The 22,233-nt window shown below is 43.9% G+C and overlaps 1 protein-coding gene across 40 annotated transcripts in view; it reads left to right on the top strand.

The window, feature by feature from the left end:
• The window catches only part of ABI3BP (ABI family member 3 binding protein), a 320,664-nt gene that overhangs the window by 134,772 nt on the left and 163,659 nt on the right, over nucleotides 1-22,233 (top strand). For all 40 annotated transcript variants that reach the window (XM_075907457.2, XM_089772857.1, XM_075907515.2 and 37 more), the window contains exons 6-7: nucleotides 5,105-5,169; nucleotides 21,299-21,350. In XM_075907457.2, coding sequence (XP_075763572.2) covers nucleotides 5,105-5,169; nucleotides 21,299-21,350 — 117 coding nt within the window. The remainder of the gene's footprint in view (nucleotides 1-5,104; nucleotides 5,170-21,298; nucleotides 21,351-22,233) is intronic.

Here is a 22,233-nt window from a genome sequence, read left to right as displayed (position 1 = left end):
TATGTAGGAGCTTCTCGGAGTGCCAGGGCTTACTTAACTATCAACAGACTTGTGAACCTAAAAAATCGTATTTCAGTAATTCATGTACATCCTCAAACCTTAGCGGTAAATTGTCTCCAGCGATTAGGATGTGTGTCAGCTTGTACTTTTATAGCCCTATGTAATCGCTCACATAATAACCCACATGATCCTCCGCACAGTTTTTAGTAATTACAAGTATATTCGCGCCCACCTGGTGTAACCTGGGGGACCTCCCCCTGATCTACTTGCACTACAGCGTGACACACGGCCGGCTCAGCTCCCCAGCTGCAGAAGGGGAACCTGGGCCCACCCTCTCTCCAGATCCCTCCCCAGGGCCCTAAGGACGGAGAATCCTCCCCGTCTCAGTTGGTGGGGTGTTTCCCCTAAACGCACCAAATCTCGGGTGTCCAATCAGCCCTACCCAGGGTCACTTTCTCCTGACCGGTCTCCTGCTGGCACTCACCTGTCTGCCTGACAGGTTTCTTTCTCCCCCCTTCTCCTTCCCCTCTTCCTCCTTTATCCTCAGCCCCACCCATTGCGCCAGCGTCCCTCCCTCCCCCTGCGGGGCTTGCTGGAGTGTCTGCCGGCGTGGGTCCTGTGGCCTCCTCCCTCCCCCGGACCCTCCTCTGCTTCCGGGGGGGCATGATGATGCCCTCGCCCTGTTGCTAGCCCCTGACGTCACTCCAAGGTGCCAGCTCGGCCTCCGGCGCCTGCGCCATGTTCGCGGCTTGTGCTCCGCATTCCTGGCCACGCTGCTGTCTCCCCTTTCCAGGTTGGAGTGCATGGCAGCCCTGCACCGTCACACCCAATATACAAGGTTATATCTCTAGTGCTTCCGGGGATGGCACAGGACAGTTTCTATAATGAATATATAGTCTAGACAAGCAATTTTCTGTTTCTTGCTGGTTCTGGATTGTGGGTGGAAGGACTCCTCCAAAATCTGTGAGGGAGTCTCGTTCATTCAACATACTCTCCCACTATTGTTGTAACATCAGATCCATCCCTTTTGGTTTGGGGAACACATCTAGGATCACACACCTTTCCAGGCAAATTTCTCCTCAAGAGCAACTACTTCACATCAACCTTCTAGTATTGAGAGCAGTCAGAAATGATTGTACTCGGTTCCTTCTACTGATCAAAGCTAAATTTGTCAAGATCGTGACCTTGATAACATGGCCTGGGTCTTCTACATTAATTGTCAGGGAAGGACACACTCTTCTTCACTTTGTGATGAAGCAATACAATTCTGAAATTGGAGCAGAGCCAGCCAAAGAGTCATCTCATCATCTTACCTCCTGGGTAAACAGAATACCACAACCAATGACATCAGTAGGCACTTCTCCCAGAATTACAAAGGGGAGTTGACCTCACATGTCTTCAACTGCATATTTCTAACCTGGGAGGGTTCCAGAAATGGATCTCTCTGCCACTGCTATCAACCAAAAGATGAAAAATATTGCTTAAAAGGGGAATTCTAGACTCAATTCCTTATTTCGTGGGTCAAGGTCCATCTTTATGCATACCCACCAAGACCATTGCTCTTGAAAGTACCGAATAAAATCAAGGAGGACAAAGGCAAGACCATTCTGTTTGCACTGGCTTGGTTGAGACAGATTTGGTGTATGTAATTCAACTCACTTCCTGTTCACCACTGACACTGCTGATCAATTGCTGCCTTGTTGCCCCTGAGGCCAGTCAGACACCATCTCAAACTGAAATTTCTATAATTCCAAGTGTTTCTTAGGAGGTTCTTAATAATAGAGATTTCCTGTTCAATAGGTATTGTTCTATAGCAGAAAAGCATTTATACCAAGCACTCACCTTCCAATGGAAGAGATTTCACCATTGTTGCACCTGTCGACAAGTTTCTCCTGTTCTCTCTCCATTTTCTACCATTCTGTACTACTACCTGAAGGAATTTAAACAATCAAGTCTTGTTACTAATTCTTCCAAGATTCCTTTGTCTGCCATAGCAGCCTTTTATTCATCTGTGGATGGTGTTTAAATTTTTGCTCACCCAAAATATCAAGGTTTCTCAAAAGACAGAGAGAAATCTTTTCCCACAGATTAGGAAACCTTCTCCAATAAGGCTCTTGACTTTTATCCTTAATTGCATTATAAAATGCCCTTTTAACCCTTAAGATACATGTTTGTTGTTTCACTTATCCATGAAAATGATTTTCTTGATGGCCATCACTTCTTCCCAAAGGTTAGGGAACTAGGGAGATTTAATGGCAGATCACTTCCATGCTTTTATTATGGAAAAAGTTTCACTATGACCGTATCCTAAATTTTTATTTTTAACGTCTTCTGACTTTCAGATTAAGCTATTTTTTCCCCACAGCCACATCACACAAGATATTCAAGCTGTCTTAGATGTTTTCAATGTCCAGAGAGCATTACTCTTCTATCTGGACACAACCAAACCACTCAGCTAGTCTCTCCAGAATCTGTTGAGTTGTGGAAAAATCCAAATGATCTACAATCTCTCCACTAAGATTCTTGGAGTGGATCTGTTGATGTGTGTATTATCTAGTGTTACAAGTCTGTCAGCATTCAGCCTCCTTCTAGACTGCTAGACCATTCTGCAAGATGTCAGTCTACTTCTATGACATTACTCAAGGATGTCCCAATCTCTGAAATTTGCATAGCTCCTCTTCTTCTCTGCTTCTGAGCATAGTTTCTGACTCATGCACCCAGAGGAGCTCATGTACCCACAGAGCAACCCTGGCGCTTACCAGGGCTGCTGCTCTGGCAGCCCTGGGATTGGTCACCAATCAACTGTTCAGCCGCTGGCCTTGCATCATGATCAGCTATTGAGTAGGACTACCCTTCATCAGCTGTTGAACTGGAGACCCCTACCACTCATCCTTCACTGCCCAAAGGCAGGAGAGGGCAGAAGGGAATGAATAGCAGGTGAGAGGTGCTGAGGTGTTTGGGGGTGGGAAGGAGCGAGCCTTGAGGGAGGGTCAGAGCAAGTGCCTCTGCTTCTGAGTTTCCTTTGCCAGACTTTGTGGTAGAGAAGAAACCTAGAGCAGCTTGCCCCGATAGCTCTAAATATCCACAATATGGGGCATGAGGATGCATAGAGTGTAGGTGTGGGCCGAATGGGCACTGCCACTGAAAAATCTTTGCTCAAGGACATATGGGGTGTGCGTGCACCTTAAGTAGAACACCCATATAGACCCACATCTTGAAGAACTCTGGTTTATTGCATAAGATGAGTAACTTCTTCTGTATATCGATTGTCCTTTGGCTTCTAATTGTGCGTGTAAAAATAAAATAAATGAAAACACTCCAGTAAACGTCAAACTAAGAATCTATTTTGCTGTAAATACTTTCTGCTTTTAGTGGAGAAACAAGGAGTTCTTAATCCCTTCAGTGGGTCACAAGGTGGTTACATGGAGGTCTTGAACTGTCAGCTCCAGGGGGCTGATAACCCCGAACTCTCATTAAATTATATACCCAACCCTATTTTTTAAAATTTATACGGGTGGGTCATATTCAAAGGCTTGCTGTGTAAAAAGGGTCACCAATACAAAAAGTTTGAAAACCACTGACCTAAACTGTCCCTGACAGGTATTAGTCTAACTTGCTCTCAGAAGACTCCAATGAGTGAGATTTTACAACTTCCCTAGGACATTTATTCCAGTGCTTAGCCACCTTGACAGGAATTTTTTTTCTAATGTTCAACTTGACCCACCACTAACCTTGCTGCAATGTAAACCCATTGTTTCTTGTCCTAGCCTCAGAGCTTATAGGGAAACAGTTTTCTCCCTTGTCCTTGTAATAATCTTTTTTGTGCTTGAAAACAGTTATCATGTCTTTTCTCAGTTTTCTCTTCACCAGACTAAACAAGCCTAGTTTTTTTCAGTCCTCCCTAATAGACAATGTGTGCTTGTGTCACTTGGGTGTCTATCCTGGAGAGGTTCAAATACCACCCAGCTGATTAGCAGAGTGCCTTCAGCCAGCATAATTTGTTGCTTCTGATGGTGCACATCAACACATGCCTCAGTGCACATAATAAAATTTATTCCACATATACATGGAAAAATATAGGGAATATTGCTCATAGGTCATGTTTTTCTAGACTTTTAAAATTTTTTGTTGCTTTTTTTTTCTGTGCTTTATTCAATTTGTGCACATCTTTCCTGAAATGTGGCACTGAGAAGTAGACATAGTTGAGGCCTAATGTGTGTAGATTAGAGCGGAAGGATTAATGTTCATGTCTTGCTTACAACACTCCTGCTAATACACCCCAGAATGATGTTCACTTTTTTTCCCAGTGGTGTTATACTGTTCAACTTTCACTGTTCATGCTCAGCATCTCTGGGGAGCAGGCCTAATTTATATTGCTATGCATATTTGAAATTGTTTTCTGTGTTTTGTCGCTTTGGGGTTCAATACTGAATACATACATTATCCCATGTAACTATTCTCAGTGTAGGCCCATTAGCGTCAAAGGGATTATATATAGGATTGAAGATGTGGGCAGTAGATACTGTTTAGGGGAATAGGGACTTGGAACTTAAGGGCCACATTTTTAATGGAATTTAAGTGCCTACTGGGATAATGAAAGCATCTAGGTGCCTGACACACTTTGTTTTCAATAGGGTTTAAGCATCTTGATGGTTTTGAAAATCCCTGTAGGTTCCCAAATACCATTGAAAATCTGGCTCTGAGAGCCTAAGGAAAAGGGATTACTTCTCCTCTACATTTACAATAGCAGAATAGTGTCAGCCAGAAACCAATAAATAACACTTAAAATACTTAGAGATAGCAGATTCTAACAGCTCACCTTGCCCTTTTCCCTCCTTCCTCCCTTCTAGCATCCATCCTACCACAATCATGCCTAATTACAACACTTTGTTTTCCCCATTTACAATATAGGAAGAAGTGTTCAAGATAAATTTTAAAACACAGTTGCTGAAAGAGTGAAATAAGCTATGGCAGATTGGCAGAAGGAACAATTTTTGCTCCCTTCATAGCCATTGAAAAATAATCTTGAAGAAATCTTATTATTTTGCTTTGCCTTGAAGAATAATAATAGTTCTGTCTGTTTATTTCTTTCCTGTTGCATCAGATAAAAACAAAGGAAATGGACATCTCCAGAATACCTACAAGTTCATACCTAATAGTCAAACACAGGTATGCAAAAAAGAATATAGTATTTTCAATGTCAGCCTGATGTTTTGCAATGTCAAATTTTTCTTCTCTAGTAGGTGCTGTAAATGAGATGAGAAGAATGTAGCAGCAGGATTGTAATACAGGAAAATCATTACATCTTCTTTTTCAGAAGCTGAAATCTAAAATTCAAACATATGTTTGTGAGCATTGACATCTTGGGCTTACAGCACCCTGATTTAAAAGGAACAAAGTGGTGATAGTTTTAGTATGTGAATTCTAGACTCTGGAATTTGCTTACTCTTTGGTCCAACAGTGCCTACATATGCAGACCTGCAAGATCTTCCTACATTTTCTTGTGTTTTTCCTATTGTGGTGCTAATGGGTATAACTGAGACATGTGGGGAAGGATTTGTTTTGTGATGAGTTGTGAGGGGCTTTTTGGGGGGCAATCGTTTGATTGGCTATTGAACCTATCTGTCCTATATGTGTAATAAGTATTGTAAGGTGCTTAGAGTTTTACAGTGTGATCCTGTAAACATTCACATAAGTTGATACCGAACACGTAAGTTGATACAGAATTGAATTCAACTGATTCGTAAAGTTACACGTGTAATGGTTACAGGATCAAAGTAGCTGGGAAAGACTCATAGCTTTCTCAGATAGTTAGGAAATCCATAATATCTTCACTGATGGCTAGATACAGGAGTGTTAAAATTTTTCTATACTATACTACACCAGGCAGTTCGGTTTAAGGTACACAATTCCAGCTATGCAAAATGCGAAGCTGGAGTCGGCTTATTTTAAGCCAAGCCCTGGCAGCATCCACACAGCGAGAGGCTGATGGGAGTGTTTGCTCCCATCAGCTTCCCTTCTCATGGAAGGAGGATTACTGGACTCTGGTGGGGGCTGCCCTCAGCATTTGATTTACAGGTCTATACTAGACCTGCTATATTGAACTCTAGAAGGTTTACCTCCGGAGCATCGATCTTCTTGTAAGTATAGACACATCCTTAGTGTATTTGCAGAATTTTCACATGAATCAAAATCAAAAGGTTTTTTTCATATATATTTTATTTGGCTTCCATGAAAGCAGTCAGCAAATGTGAATGGCACATGTTGGTTCATATTCATATAAACCCATTCTTTAAAAGTATGAATTGACTGCAACAAAGACAGAGAAGACATAAAACAAAGTAGGAAATGAGTCATTCAAAACTGCTATAATACCTGTAAATAAACAATGTTGAGCAATTCCCTGTCTTTTATGACATTCTATGGTATCCTCTGATTTACAAACACTTTTAAAGGACTTTTTTTAGTTCTCTGTAGAGAATGTCATCCTTTCAACAATCATGAGTCTGTGAACAAAAAAGTATCCTGTCAATAAAAAACATATTAGACAATGGAATAAAAGCTTCCCAAGAAAAATGGTAGAAGACCCCATTACGTCACTCATTTAGCAAAACACACTATAGAGCACCTGATTGAATACAGTAATCATAAGGCTTAATCTCACAGGTCTTTTCCATCTCTGTGGTTATTATTTTTATCAGAGGAGGGAAGAAGTTATAGATCAGGCCTGCACAACATATGGCCCGAGGTCTGCATGCGGCCCGCAGGGGTTCACTGTGCGCCCCGTGCCGACTACGGGAGGTGAGACCCCATCCGATCTGCCTGCCGGGCGGAGTGCCACTGGGGAGGGGGAAGTGCCAGTGCGAGGAGGTAGGATGCCAGCAGATGCCAGGATGCTGGCGTGACGTGGCGTTGTGACATCACAGCCGGCGACCGCTGGATTTAAAAGGGCTCCAGCAGTCCCGCAAATTGGAAGGAAGAAGCCAGGTAGGGAAGGGGCTTGGGCTGAGGGAAGCAGGTCAGGAGAAAGGGGAAGGCACCAAGGGGCAAGGTGCAGGAGAGACAAATGCCAGGGGCCAAGTGGAGACACATGGTGTAAGGGTTTTTTTTGGTGGGGGGTTCCTGACAGAAATTTTTAGTCCGCGTGTTTGGTATTTTTTGAGAGGGCATCCCTACTTGCGGCCCACAGTTGTTTTCTTTGGAGTAATATGGTCCTCGCCGCTTTCCGAGTTGTGCAGGCCTGTTATAGATCGTAAATTGTTTCTTTGAATGTAATCTTAAATACCTTGTTTCTTAAATCTCCTTAAATATCCTTCCTTATCCATTCTCTTTGAATCCTTAGGGAAAGACTTAGGTCATTCATTAAGGAAAGCAGGCAGTTTATCTGTAGCATCTTGCATTATGAGGATGTCTGGCAATCACTGGAATAAAAGTTTTAGAATAGTAATCTAAAGCTCGTAGGCCAGATCTTTGAATGCAGCAGAGCAGCCCTTGGTACAGCTGAGGGTGATATGCTGGGGAGAGGACCATCTCTATATTCCCCAGGCTGAACAAGGTATATCCTCTAGTGTCAAGACTAATCTAATGGAATACCTGGTAGTTCATGCCCAATTAAGTTATTGTAGCTTCTGGGAATAACCAGGGTGAAGTTAAACTTTGGTCGTTCCCTCTTTCCCCTGACCAAGCCCTCCACTCTTAGATCTTAGACACATTATGTTGGCTCCAGGCTACCCAGGGATTCACCTTCTCCAAGAGGAATTTTGAGATGACTGATTAAGCTGGCTTTCCTGATGTTTTGTGCTGCCTGAGCAAGGAGAGAATGGGAGCTAGCGAGTCCTCTTTTTGCCAGCTTTCTGGGGCTTAAACACTGACCACCCTACTGTGAGAGAGACTACTGATTTGTAATGAAAATATTCAATCCTGATGCACACAAACTATCATTCCCAGTCTACTGATACAAAACACAACAGGATGATAATCAGCTATCAATTACATCACTCCCACATTTACGTTGTTCAGTTTCCACAGCAGAGAAACATTCATACTAATTAGGTGGGGTTTGTTTTAATGATGCTATCGCACAATTTCTTCAAAGCCATATTGGCAATAAGTTAGGCCAAATGTTGTTTTTATTTTGTCTCTTTTTGGAGGATTTCTGACTGCTCTCCATAACGAGTGCCTTTCTAAAGCTTTATTATTGCATTTCATGTGCATCAATGCTGTCATTGTGTACAGTCATTCTGCCCTTTTAACAGCATTGCAACAAAACAGCTTTTGTTTCTTTTGGCAGGTTGACCCAGCAAGACTGGCTAAGTTTTAGGGTTGGGTGAGGAATAGTTACAGGGAAGAAAATAAATAATAATCCTAGAGGCAATCATGTCTTTTCCCCTTCATTAACAAGGGGCAGGGAATGGGAAGGAGAAGGAAACGGGAGAGAGGAAGAACACTGTAGAAAAATAACTTCTTCTAGTTGATTAAAACCCAGCAGTTATATAATGTCAAGCTGCGAGGTGGAGTCCCTCTTGATTCTCTATCCAACAGGGACACTTCAGTCACTTATTTATCTCCAAAGGAAAACATCACTGTTTTCTTAAGTCTTGTCCAGTCAAATTGAATCCCGTACTGCAATAAGGAAAGTAAAAATGTCTAATGTCTCACATTTTAAAATAATATGTAAACTACATGTGTCTTTGGGATAGAGGAACACCGGAAAGAAGTAAAGATCTGCTGCCAAATGCTGTACTGCTATATAAACTCTTTTATATCTTGGACAAAACCAGATAAGGCTAGAAATCAAGAGACTTGTCTTCTGGCAGTGGCTGCTTCACTGACTTTTTGTATAACTTTGAGCAAATCACTTTTATTTATTTCTTATCTCTCTCCATACTTACAAATACTTTCATCGTTGTAGTATCTGAGTGCCTATAATTTCTGTTTATTTTGTGTCTGTAAAATTAGGATAATTATACTTGCTCTACTCTGAGTGAGTGCCATTTAGCTAATGTTTATGAAGTGGTTTGATAATGTAAAGATCTGTATAATTGCTATGAAACTTAAATACCATGGTGAAAAGTGTTTTTAGAAATGCTTAAGGTAAAAGGTGCATCAATATTTGTCAACTTGAAATAAAAGTTTGCTATCTTAGGGCACGTCTACTAAAGCCAAAATAAGCTACGCAACTTGAGCTATGTCAATTGCGTAGCGTAAGTTGAAATAGCTTATTTTGGCTTTTGGCTTCCTCTTTTAGTTGATTAAAACCCAGAAGTTATATAATGTCAAGCTGCGAGGAAGCTTAGCATAGCAGGAAGTCCTCTCTCTGCTGGAAGAAGAGCATAGCAGGAAGTTGGAGAAAGCACTCTTCCTCCATCTTCCCTTACTCCTCGTACAAAAGTAAGTGTCACAGGAGTTGGAGTAAGAACTCCTCCAGCTGACCATTATTTCAACATTATATCGAAATAACTGCGTGTAGTGTAGATATAGACTATATTATTTTGGAATGACGTCATATACTCAGATACATGTGTGCATGTGCATATATGTGCACACATAGAGTTTGTTATGGCAGGCATCACCTGATGGAACTGTTACAGATAGTTCTCCAAGTTCTCTTTCTGAGCATGTGACCAAACGTTCCGTTTGGGGAAAACATCCCGTGTTGTTAGTTGTTGTTCAAAGTCCTGTATAGAAGCATTGGTCCTTACAGATGGGATCTGCAAGAGGCAGGAGATTTAGCTCCCTGTCTTGGACTTTGACTAGAGTCAGGTCATGAGCAGAGTTGCTCTTTGAGAAATGGGTATTGATGTTCCTCTAAAAAACTGGATATTCTGTTTGCTGTGTGTGAACAGCTGAGACAATAGTCCTGAAATCTGTGTAAACAAACAAGTTACGCATAAAGTACACCCAGACGTCAGGACACTGGTTTCCCCTACATAGAAAAGCTGACTTGTGAGGACCTGGACATCTGTTACTATTTAGCAGAGAGAGGATGCTCATGTCAGGATGAGATAGTAGTAATGGAAGAAGGGACAATAATAGAGTTGATATAATTCCAGCACTATTATCCCACCAGGATTTTAGCCCTCATAATTCAGGAAGTAATGTTCTTCATGGGAGAGCTGATTAAATGAAAAAGCCAATGGGATGGGATCCAGACGTTAGAAGAAGCAGGGCCCAAAGATATGCAATTAGAAGAATTATAGATACTGTAGCAGATGAAAGGCCAGGCATTAGATAGCAATGGTGCTGGTGGGAAACCTTGCTCACTAGGAATGGGATTATACTGAGCATTAAACAAAATAAATCATTTGAGTTCCTCACTCATGACTACATGGATGGCAGGATTAAGAGGCAGGGCTCCTTTCCCAAGCTTCATGGTGTGGCTTTGCCCACACTCCATCACCGGCTTTGTCATGGCTCCCTGGCTGCCTCCCAGGCCTCAGACGCGCTGAGGCTGGGACCACATGCTGCCTGCCTTCCCCATGCTCTCGGGTTGAGACCTCGTGCTGCCCACCTTCTCCATTCTCCATGGATGGGGAGAGGCTCATGCAGGGGCTGAAGACCTGTCCCTGTAGTGGGGGGGGGGGGAGGGCAGGGAAGTGACTTTCAGGGGAAGGGCGGAGTTGGCTCCTGCAGGTGGCATGGCCTTGGGTGAAAGAGGCAGGGCTGGAGGTTGCCTGCCCACCCCACTTAGGTTCACCCACTGCACATGAATGACCATGATGTTGACTTCTCCTGAATCCACCCCAGTTTGGTACTGAATTACTGAATCAAAATTGTTCTTGGGTGTTGGCTGTTTGGTGGCCATGCTAATATGAATATGGTGGCCTCAGCTCACTTTCCAGAGGATAGATGCCCTCAGCACAAAAAATACCACCTAATTTGGTACAGGTTTAGATCCTTGTTTCATTTTTTTAAATTCATTTCTAACTCTTTAAAATATGCTTATAGCAGCTATCTGTTTGGGTCAAAATTAAAACAAAAGAAGACAAGTACATGTTAGACCTCCCTGGTCCAGCTCCCTCGGGACCTGTCCAACCCTGGATGAGGGAGTTTTCCGGACCGGAGAGTGCCTGGAGGAACAGGCTGCCAGCCTCTCCACTGGATTCCTCTCCCTAGCTACCTGCCATTGCTGTCCTGGCCCCCTGACTGTGGCCCCATAAGCTCCAGCAGCAGCTCTGTGGGCGTTCATGGTCCCGCCAGCTGCAAGCTTTGCATCCCCAACGGCTGTGAGTCCCAGACCACAGAGTTTCAACCTTTAGCCATTTTTTTCAGCTAAAGGCTTTTACATGATTGGCATTTGCATATGGTAGGGATGTGAAAGTGTAATCGTGTACACGGTTAACTGATGAGCCTAGTCTCATCGCTTAACCTTCTTGGTTACATGCAGGCTCTTGGTATGCCTGGGGAACCACCTTCCCCCTCCCTCCCCACACTGCTACCTCTGTATCAGAGGCAGCAACATGTGGAGGAAGGTGAGAGCTGATATGTGCAGGGAGCCAGCTTAAAAGCTGGCTCACCACACACACCAACTCCCAGGGAGTCCTCTCCCTCCCCCCGCATGTAACTGTGTAACCACTGAAGTCAGTTCTTTCTTACCACCTGTGGTGTTTTGTCAAAGCACTTGTCCCTTGCATAACAAGGGTTAACAGTTTTCGTTTCTTTTGACTTCAAGCTTTAGGGCCTTGTAAGTAGTTTGTTAATAATAATTAAAGTTAAGTAGTTGATCAGTGTAGTTAGAAGTTAGATCCAATGGGGACCTCACCCCAGGTGGGGCATGCCCAGTTACTGAAGTTTAAGCCCTACTTGGATGCCCTGGGCCTACGCCTATTAGTGATCCCATAGCAGCTGCCTGAAGGCTTGTGGGAATCACATATGAAAGTCAAGTGTTGCATTTACAAAACTTGCAACTCAGGACCCAGCAGGTCTGTTTCCGAACTGCACCTAGGGCTTTCTTGTGCTTCATACGATACATTTCCTCTCCCTCGTGTCCCGCCCCGATACAAACTGACAGGACTAGGACCTGTAGAGGGTGGGGAACCCCTATGGAACAGTGTTTATTCCACGTTAATTCCGCGGCCTATCGAGGACATCAGTTGGTGGCTCCCTCATGGAGCCGTGAGCACAGGCATGAACCTGGCGTGGTTCACCCCCATCCCGGACTCCTGCCTCTTTTGCGGTGTGAGGAAAAACCTGGTGCATGCATACCTAGAATGCACCAGGTTGCAGCCCCTATTCCGGCTCCTCCAGAACCTCATCTTGAGGTTCTGGCTGCATGTTTCCCTTCACCTTTTTATTTATATGTACCCCATCTGTGGCCCCACAAAGTCATGAGACCTGCTTGTCAGCCTCCTCCTGGCCCTGGCGAAAATTGCAATCTATAACACCAGGAAGAGGATGTTAGACAAGGGGGTTCTCTGTGACTGTGGGGCCTGCTTCCATTCCTCCCTAGTGTCACATATCCGGGCAGAGTTCCTCTGGGCAGCGTCCACTGGCTCCATCGACAGCTTTGAGGAGCAGTGGGTGCTGTTTGTGGTTCTTTTCTCAGTGTCCCCATCTGGTTCCCTCATTTTAAACCTATGACCAGCACCCCTTGACCTGTTTTGTTATTTTTTGTCCCCTGACATTAGTTGGGTCCTGGGTCTAGTCATCCCTCCCGCAACACTGGGGGAGGAGCTTTGAGAAGTGGGTGGGCTGATGCCTGCCCACTGCTAGGGCTTCAAATAGGAACTCGGGATCCAGACAGAGCACGGCATCCATCTGAGGGCCCTCCTCATGCAGGCTGCACTCTACCTGGCTTCAAAACCTTCCTAACTGGATTGTATCCTTAATGCCTTAGTGTGTAGCACACCTTCGGTGTCAGGCTCCACTCTCCCTGTGGGAGCCCAAAAAGAAGTTCAAGAATCATGGCTCCCTAGCACTGGCAAGAAAGACCATGGGGGATATGGCAAAGGACCTTATTAGGGCTTCTGCTCTCACTGGAGCAGTATTGACATGCTTCCTCATTTGGGTTCTCTAGCCCCCAAAGAGATCTGCCAGCAACTCCTGGGAGCAATAGGGGACCCAGACACCAGACAGGGCTGATACCTTCCAAGTTTCTCCCAGGACCGAGAACATAGCAGCCTCTGTCAGTGCCACCAGTACCGTGTGTGCCACAGGAAACAGCAAAGGCTCTCTACAAGGGCAAGACAGCCATCAGGACCCTTAGAGGGCAGTTGAGTGCTGCTGATCCCCAGCGCTGAGGCAGAGCTCTCTGATTTCATGCCGCAGACCTTTGGCTTCGTAGCCCAGATCCTCTGCAACATGCCCAAGGTCACCGGCACTGTGATCACAGTATCCACCCCCTTGATATGGGTTGTCTAGTGGGAGGCAACAGTCCTCACATTGCCAGCTTTATTCGCCCTTCTGCCTATTTGTCGTCTTGGCACAGATCCCTATCTCCTGCACCGTGGGAATGATCTCTGTTGTGGTACAGGTCCCCCAGACTCCGGCATTGGTCCTCTCATTCGAAGTGCTGGTCCCCCAGCATAGTGGTTAGGCATTGATGGCTCCCCTGTGATCACTGGAAAGGGATTATTTTGGGAATTCAGCCCCTCACCAAGGCATCACCAGTATGTTTGGGCACCTGAGGCTTTGTTGACCTTTGTGCTGCTGCCTTGGCAACATGGCCAATGGCCAGCACTGTGGTCCTATTGGAGCATGTGGGGCATGCCAATGCCCCATTTACATCATTTGTCGGCTGCTGCATCAGAGCAATACTTGGAAGTGTTGGTGGTAGGGGATTGGTGTGTGAAGTGCACTTGGAGGTCAGGGGAAAGGAGTAAGTGCCCACCCCAAAACCCTGTTCCCCCACAGGGCGTGATGCTAAGGAGCCTCCCTTGGTGCTACAGTCATTGTCCTCATTCCTAGACGAGGTGATGTCAGGGCTCTCAAGTGCCAGCCTGCCAGACAATTGTAAAGAGCACCAGGCCCTCCTTGCTTCAATGGGTGGCCGAGAACTTTGGTCTAGAAATAGAAGTGACGACCAAAAAGCACAAGCAGTGGCACACCAGTTCAGCCACCAAAAATATAAAGTCCAAGAAGCTGAACCTTTTTTGAAGGTTATTCAACAGTTCATTTGAAGGTTATTCAACAGAACATTTATTCAACAGTTCATTGGGGTAGTACTTGACTCCATGCAAGCCAGAGCATTCCTTCCAAAAGTGCGTTTTCAGGCCATGTCAGACCTGATCTCCCATGTGACTAATCACGCTTACTATGGCTCACACTGCCTGTGGTGGTGGGATCCCATGGCTGTATGTACATACGTGGTCAGTCATTCTGAGCTCTATAACTGGCCTCTGCAAGCATGGCTGGCGTCAATCTACATCCACACATAGACTGGATCAGTAGGGGGCTGGATCATATCCATTCATCTCTGGATTGGTGGTTGGCTCCCGAGTCAGTATTGAAGGGAATTTCCTTCACAGTCCAGGCCACATCACTGATCCTGGTCTTCAGTTCTTTGGAGCTGTGCTCGGAGCCCACCTGAGCAATCACAGCATACAAAACTGCTGCCTATGAGACAACTCTGGCCCTCCATATCAACATCAGGGAACTGAAATTGTTTGCCTGGCCTGCCAGGCTGTCTTGCCCCACTTGAAAAATGCTGATCCTGATGGAGAATACCACCACACTGTACTGCATCACTAGGAAGATTGGAGCCAGGTCATTGGCTCTTTGCCAAGAAGCTCTCTGCCTTTGGAACTTTTGTGTGCAGTATGCTGTTCATCTGGTAGCTGCACATCTGTCCAGGACCAGGAATGTGTTAGCAGATTACCATAGCAGGACCTTCTTGTCTTGCCATGAGTGGGTGCTCTGCTCGGAGGTAGTCAGTGTGATCTTCCAGAGGTGGAGGACCCACCAGGGGACTTCTTAATTGTGTCCTGTCAGAACAAGAAATACCACATTTTTCTCTTCTATCCGAAGAAAGGACATGGGGCTCCCTGACAGGTACTGTTCTGCTCCCATGGTCTGGCCCGGGTCTATGCCTTCCCACTAGTGCCATTGATGCACAGACCCCTTATGAAGATCAGACAGGACACGGTGAAGGTCCCCACGTGGCTTCGACAGCATTGGTTCGGCACACTCCTGGATCTTTTGGTAGCAACCTTGCTTCCTCTAGCTTCCTACTCCCTTTACCCCTCCGGAAGAGTTTCTTTCCTGGTCAGTGCTACACAAAAAATCTAGAGCCATGTGCAGACAAAAAAAAGTGGTATTCACATCCATGGATAACCATAGGCATCCATATTCATGGATTTTCAGGGCTCTAGCAGTAACATCTGCCTTTTAGAGTCTCTGAGATCAGGGTGCTAACTTCAAAGCTCACATACATAGTGTTCTACAAAGACAAGGCCCAGCTGTGGCCACACGCAGCATTCCTGTTCAAGGGAGTTTCATAATTTCGTCTCGGCCAAGACCTACACTTACTGGTCTTCTTTCTAAAGACTCATAAATCAGAAGAGGAGTGCAAATTGCATGCCCTCAGAAGGGCACTTGTATTTGACATTGACAGGACTAAGCCATTTCTCAAGTCAACACAATTGTTTGTTTTTGGTTGTGGGCAGGAAGAAAGGCTGTGCTTGGTCTGCTAGGAAGATTTCATCCCAGATCACAGCCTGCTTCCATTACTGATATAACCTGGTGAAGTTACCTCCACTGGTAACCATGACTGCCCATTCAATTAGGGCACCATCTACATTTAAAAACAGAGATGGAGATCTGAGTGTATTGGTGACAAAATATCTTGGCTTTCTCCCAGAGCAAAGATACAAATACACTGAGGGTATGTCTACACTACAAAGTTAGTTCGAACTAACGGACGTTAGTTCGAACTAACTTTAATAGGTGCTACACTAGCGCTCCGCTAGTTCGAATTTGAATCGAACTAGCGGAGCGCTTAGTTCGAACTAGGAAAACCTCATTTTACGAGGACTAACGCCTAGTTCGAACTAGCTAGTTCGAACTAAGGGCTGTGTAGCCCTTTAGTTCGAACTAGTGGGAGGCTAGCCCTCCCCAGGTTTCCCTGGTGGCCACTCTGGCCAACACCAGGGAAACTCTATGCCCCCCTCCCGGCCCCGGACCCCTTAAAGGGGCACGGGCTGGCTACGGTGCCCGTGCCAGGTGCAAGCCTGCCAGCACCCAGCTAGCAGACCCTGCACCTGGCACGGCACAGAGCCACCCACCCGATGCCCCCCAGCCCTCCCCCTCTTGCCGGGACCAGGCTGGCGGCTCCCGGGAGCTTGCCCTGGACCGCAAGAGGCGGGCACCTTCCTGGGCTAGTGCGGACATCGTGGACCTCGTCCACGATCTCCGCACTAGGCACAGGAAAGTGGCCGTCTAGGGCAGGAGAGCTGCCAGCCTGGCCACCCAGGACCAGGTGTGCATGAAAATCAAGGGGGTCCACTGAGACCCCCGACACTGAGCCCTGAGCTTACAATGGCCGTACTGGGTCAGACCAAAGGTCCATCTAGCCCAGTAGCCTGTCTGCCGACAGAGGCCAACCCTAGGGACCCTGGAGGGGATGGACCGAAGACAGTGACCAAGCCATTTGTCTCGTGCCATCCCTCTCCAGCCTTCCACAAACTTTGGGCAGGGACACCACTCCTACCCCCTGGCTAATAGCACTCCATGGACCCAACCTCCATCACTTTATCTCACTTCCCTTTCAACTCTGTTCTAGTTCTAGCCTTCACAGCCTCCTGCAGCAAGGAGTTCCACAGGTTAACTATTTGCTTTGTCAAGAACAACAACTTTCTCTTACTAGTTTCAAGCCTGCTACCCATTCCTTTCCTTTGGTGTCCTCTAGTCCTTCTTTATGGGAACTCAGGAAGAACTTTTCTGAATGCACCCTCTCCACCCAACCCCTGCTTTTAGAGACCTCTATCCTGTCCCCCCTCCGTCTCCTCTTTTCTAAGCTGAACAGTCCCAGTCTCTGTAGCCTCTCTTCATCTGGGACCTGTTCCCAACCCCTGATCATGTTAGTTGCCCTCCCCTCTCCCAGCCTTTCTCTTCCCCTCTCCCACCTCCTTTTCCCAGTCTCCCCCAGTTTTTTTTCAATAAAGACAGAGTCAATGTTGGAAGAAACGTTATCTTTATTTTGTACATCAATAAGAAGGGGGGCTAAGGAAGGGTAAGTGGAAGGAGGTGAGGGAGGAATGGGGTATGAGCCCCCGATGGGGAGGACTGGGCTGGCTCTGCGGGCTTCTGGGGGTGGAAGCTCTCTTGCAGCCCCCCAATTACTCCCTCTCCCCAGATGGCAGCCTGCAGCAAGTGCAGCTGGGCTGATGGCCGAGTGGTGTGATGTGCCCAGTGTGGGCACTCAGGGCACTCCAAGCCAGAACTTCTTTGCAAGCGGGGCACCCCTTAGAACTGTGTGTCCGGGGTGGGGGTCGGGACCCTTTAAGCGCAGCCCTCGGCTAGCCTGAGACAGCATCTCCATGCTCTAAGTCCTCCTTTTATGCCCTGCCGGCACTGCTTCCGGCCATCCTTAAGCCCTGTTCAGAGTCCACTCAATGTGGACTTGCTAGTTCGAACTAGCAAAATGCTAGTTCGAACTAGTTTTTAGTTCTAGACGCGTTAGTTCGAACTAGCTTAGTTCGAATTAACTAATTCGAACTAAGTTAGTTCGAACTAACTTTGTAGTGTAGACATACCCTGAGTGGTAATAGTGACAGGATAGAATACCATAGAACCGCTTGTTTTAAAGCCTTGCAATGCATCTTTCTAATGTTCACATCGTCTTAATCTTCTCCATATTAATACTTACGTAATGTGCATTTTAATCCTGTGGCTTGACTTGCCAATATAATGGGCACATCACTCAAATTCTTTTCCAGGAGGAATCTAATTTCATGCACCAACACTTCACTTGACTTGGAAATCTCTTACACATTATAGTTTGGATCTTTTTTCATCTTCTCTGCATGCCTGTGGTTATAAGTTTTCCTTGAATTAATGGCCCTCTATATTGCTCCAGATCTGTGATCTCTGATGTTCTCGTTCATCTTTTCAACATCATGCTTGAAGACATGTATTTTAGTATATTTATATACACAGCCAAAGTATGTTGATATTGAGACTATAAATAGGATGTCAGTATATAATCATAGAGCTGGAAAACACCTCGGAAGGTAATCAAGTCCAACCCCCTGTCCAAAGCAGGACCAACCCCATCTAAATCATCCCAGACAGGGCTTTGTCAAACTGGGACTTAAAAACCTTTAGGGATGGAGATTCCACCACCTCTCTAGGTAACCCATTCCAGTGCTTTACCACCGTCCTAGTGAAATAGTTTTTTCCTAATATCCAATCTAGGCCTCCCCCACTGCAACTTGAGTCCATTGCTCCTTGTTCTGCCATCTGTCATTCCTGAGAACAGCCTCTCTCTGTACTCTTTGGAACCCCCATCAGTATTTGCAATAACGGTTAATATTACTTTTAGCAATTATATTTGATCATTGTTTTCTGCTGGGCATATAATCTGATTTCATCTTTTGCTTTTTTAATGGACAATGAGAGCTCTGTACGGCCAAAGTACAAAGAGAATTTGTTGCAGACAAAGGAAAGGCTCAGAACTTTTTTGTAGAAATTATGGAAGTACTTTTACATTGAATTGATTAGGCAGGTTTTCATCCCAACTATGGGCCTGATTTAGAAAACCTAGTACAGGGGAGGTATAAATCATATTTCTCATGGTACCAACTGAGCTTGTGTTACAGAAGGGGGGATCAATACAATCAGGTAACATTCTGAATCTGCATTCTGTGCAGCTCTGGTCAGAGTCCCTTTCCAGTGCATTTCCTGGGATTCTCCTCTGCTATATAAGTGAAGTTGCAGCCACATTGTCTTGTTGCAACCTTGTCCCAGATGGATTTATCCACATACTGACGTCTCCATTAATGTAAATAGGCAAAAATGCATAAATTCTCGGTGAGTCTGATCCAAAGTCTACAAAAATATACAGATTTACTACTACCTTTAGGAGTAGTCTTTTTTTTTTTAAATATATTGTTTCTTGATATTTCTGTACTGTTGGCAGTACTTTTGCTTGGTTCCTTTCCAGTCATTGTACTATTGAAATGTTGGCTCTAGTACCTACATGAGCCAAAGGATGGTCAGGACTTAACTTATTTCATGGACAACTGCTGTTTTCTCCATTCTGAGAAATGCAGAGCTAGATCATGTGCTAAAGGATGCTTGTACTGAACAATATCAGGCTATTCTATTGGTTTTTTTTTTAAGTTTTGCTTAAAAAAAAGAACATACATCATTTTTCTGTAATTAGAATCAGCAGATAAAATTGTGCAATCCACTTGAATTAGGTTTTTCTATACAGTGAAGTGCTGTTTATTTTAGAATAACATTTGATGGCCTGAAATTGGTAGCGAAGGCTGAGCAAAAACCTAGAGTAGAAAAATGTGGTACATAATGAGATCTCAAGGGATCTCATGAAAATTTGACCAGATAAAACCATGTCGTTTTTTTAAAAAACCTGCATAATATTTTATTTGTTACCATAAATGTACTTTTATATGAAATAGATTAGATGAGTGATATATATTATATATTTGAGGAAATTGTCTGTTTGATCAAGAACTCCTCCTAAATGGGAAGAGCTAGGACAATCACATTCGGTATCCATACCATATTTTATCATAACTTTTAAAGCACCATAAGGGTTTGGTTGTACCAGGAAAATGGGATATGCCCGGAATGGGATTGTGTTCCATAAAATCAAAAAGGAAAAAGAATCACCAAATCAAGTACAGTCCTCAAATGTTGAAGAGACAACCAAGATGAGCCAGGAAAATAGGATGAACATGGAATAGGCTTGCTTCTCAATAAGCCTTTCAGAAAACAGAATGCTGATAAATTTGGAGTAGTATTTTGTTTTGGAACAGCTAAATCAGTGCTTATGGTTTGAAAACTAGAAAAGAGTGTTATTGAAACCCAGATTGACTACAGCCCTTTTTTGTTAAAACATAGCAAATGATAAAAGTTTATAGGGATGAGGAAAAATACACTTGATAGAATTCCCATTTTTAAATGTACTAAAAAATTAGGCACAAATTTTAATCATCCCTCTTTAAAAGATATCGGAAATAAAAAATAACAATAAAAATAACACTATTGAAAAATACTATAATTTAAATAAAATATTGTACATTTTCCTTATATTTTCCAAAAAGCCCAAAACTCTTAATTGAGTTAAGGACCTGAGCAACACTGGGTAAATCTGCTAGTTATGAAATATAGAATAAACTGCTCAGACTTCACTGAAAGAGGATTATATTTTATAGTTACAGTTAGTATTTCTCTATTGCTGGCAGTACTTGTACCTGATTCCTTTCCAGTCATTGTACTATTGAAATGTTGGCTCCAGTACCAGCATGAGCTGAAGGATGCTCAGGGCTTACTTAAGTCATGGAGAACTGCTCTTTTCTCTACTTTGAGAAATGCAGGGCCAGTTCATGTGTGAAGATGTTTATTTTCATGGTCCTCAAAATATCAGTAACGGATTAGTATGTGGAGGAAAACTTTCTCAATCAAAGACAAGGGTAGGGCAAAAATGTTAATGTTTGCAATACAGATATAAAAAGACTATAGATTCCTTTCAATTTGTAGTCCTCTTGTGACTGGCCTATCATCAAGATAAATCTGTTGTCCAAACTAAGGTGATGCCTTTAGTAAAGACCACAAATGCTAACTCTCATAAAATGCCCGTTACCTCCATATTTTACATTAGATGAGAAATGAACATTTGATTTGGTTTTAAAAACCATCAAATAGTCTTGGTTTATTAGAGTGATTTGTTAAATATTTCAATAACCTTGGTCTGAGTTGAGAGTTAGTAACAAAACACACAACTGGATGATTATTGTTGTTTTGTAGGTTTTATTTGTAATGACTTTGCATTGTTTCATTGTCCCGGTTTCTCTAGTTTTTCAGTAGTCCACAGAACAAGCTGGAGAGATTCAGCTCAAAGAGAACAGAGGTTAGAGGATCTTAACAGTAAGATATTCTGTATTTATACAGCAAAACAACTAGTTGTAGCCAAATGAAAAGGATCAAAATGCTTTATAACAGTTATTGCCAATAAAAATATAGTGTAACCTTCAGTGATTGGGGCTGGAGCCAGGTCCACTGTTAAGTTGGGACAAGTAGGAAACTGGATTGAAGCCTTATATTTTGATCACGAAGAAAAATGCAATTATTATTATGGCACAGATCCTAATACTTACATTATTTTTTCTGTTTATAGTTCATACCAGGAGATGGTACAAAACGCGTCCCTATTACAAGAATCAAACAAGGTAACTTGTGTGTTTTTCATGTTTAATGCTTGTTTCTTTTGCCTTTGAGCATAGATATTTCATGAAAAAGTACAAAATGAATGAAAACAGAACACACTTGTTATGATAATATGCAAAGTCTAGTTAAATTTTCCTTCTCATCAAAATCAATGGAAATTTGGAAAATTGTGAATTTTTATTACAAGAGAAATTAAATTATGCTCTCTTCATTTTTAAATGGTGCTATTTTGTTACATGATACACAACTACTTCATTGAATCAGAAGCTTACCACCAATTCTAGTTTTTGCTAGTATCCATCCTTAAGGTTACATTTGGACCATATTGATAAGGGTATCTGGGTTTTCCATTCTCTCTGCCTTATACCACCTAGTAGCCAGGTATGAAAAGAAACCATGTGTGACATGAATTAAAATTGTACTACATAGTGAAATATTTACAGTGCAGAATCATGCACTGATCAGTTCTTCATAAACTTCAAATTGTAGTCCATCCGGCAACACCGAATCTTGGGTTTTCTCCATTTGTTGCTCTCTTTTCTTCCTTTATACAGGCATCTTCTGCGTATTTTGAAAATTAGATGTTGCTAAAGCTTTATGTTTCTAATAGGGCTGTCAATAGACATGCGTTAATGCCTGTGATTAACGCAGTCCGGGATTAACATGTTAAATTTTTTAGTGCATTAATCACAGGCGTTAATGCTGCACTGCCCCTCTGAAGTGCCACTGTGGCGCTTCAAAGGGGCAGCACAATGCAGAGCCTGGGATCACCTGGGGAGTCCCCTAGATGACCTTGGGCTCCACTGCCCCTTTGAAATGCGCGAGGTGGCATTTCAAAGGAGTAGCCACTCACTACTGAGCAGAGGATCGAAAGGGCAGTGGAGC

This window comes from Pelodiscus sinensis, chromosome 1 (assembly GCF_052426305.1).
Source record: "Pelodiscus sinensis isolate ZL-2025 chromosome 1, ASM5242630v1, whole genome shotgun sequence".
Classification (NCBI taxonomy): Eukaryota; Metazoa; Chordata; order Testudines; family Trionychidae; genus Pelodiscus; species Pelodiscus sinensis.
Note: the sequence above shows the minus strand (reverse complement) of the source record. Positions and strands in the feature narration are given on the sequence as shown.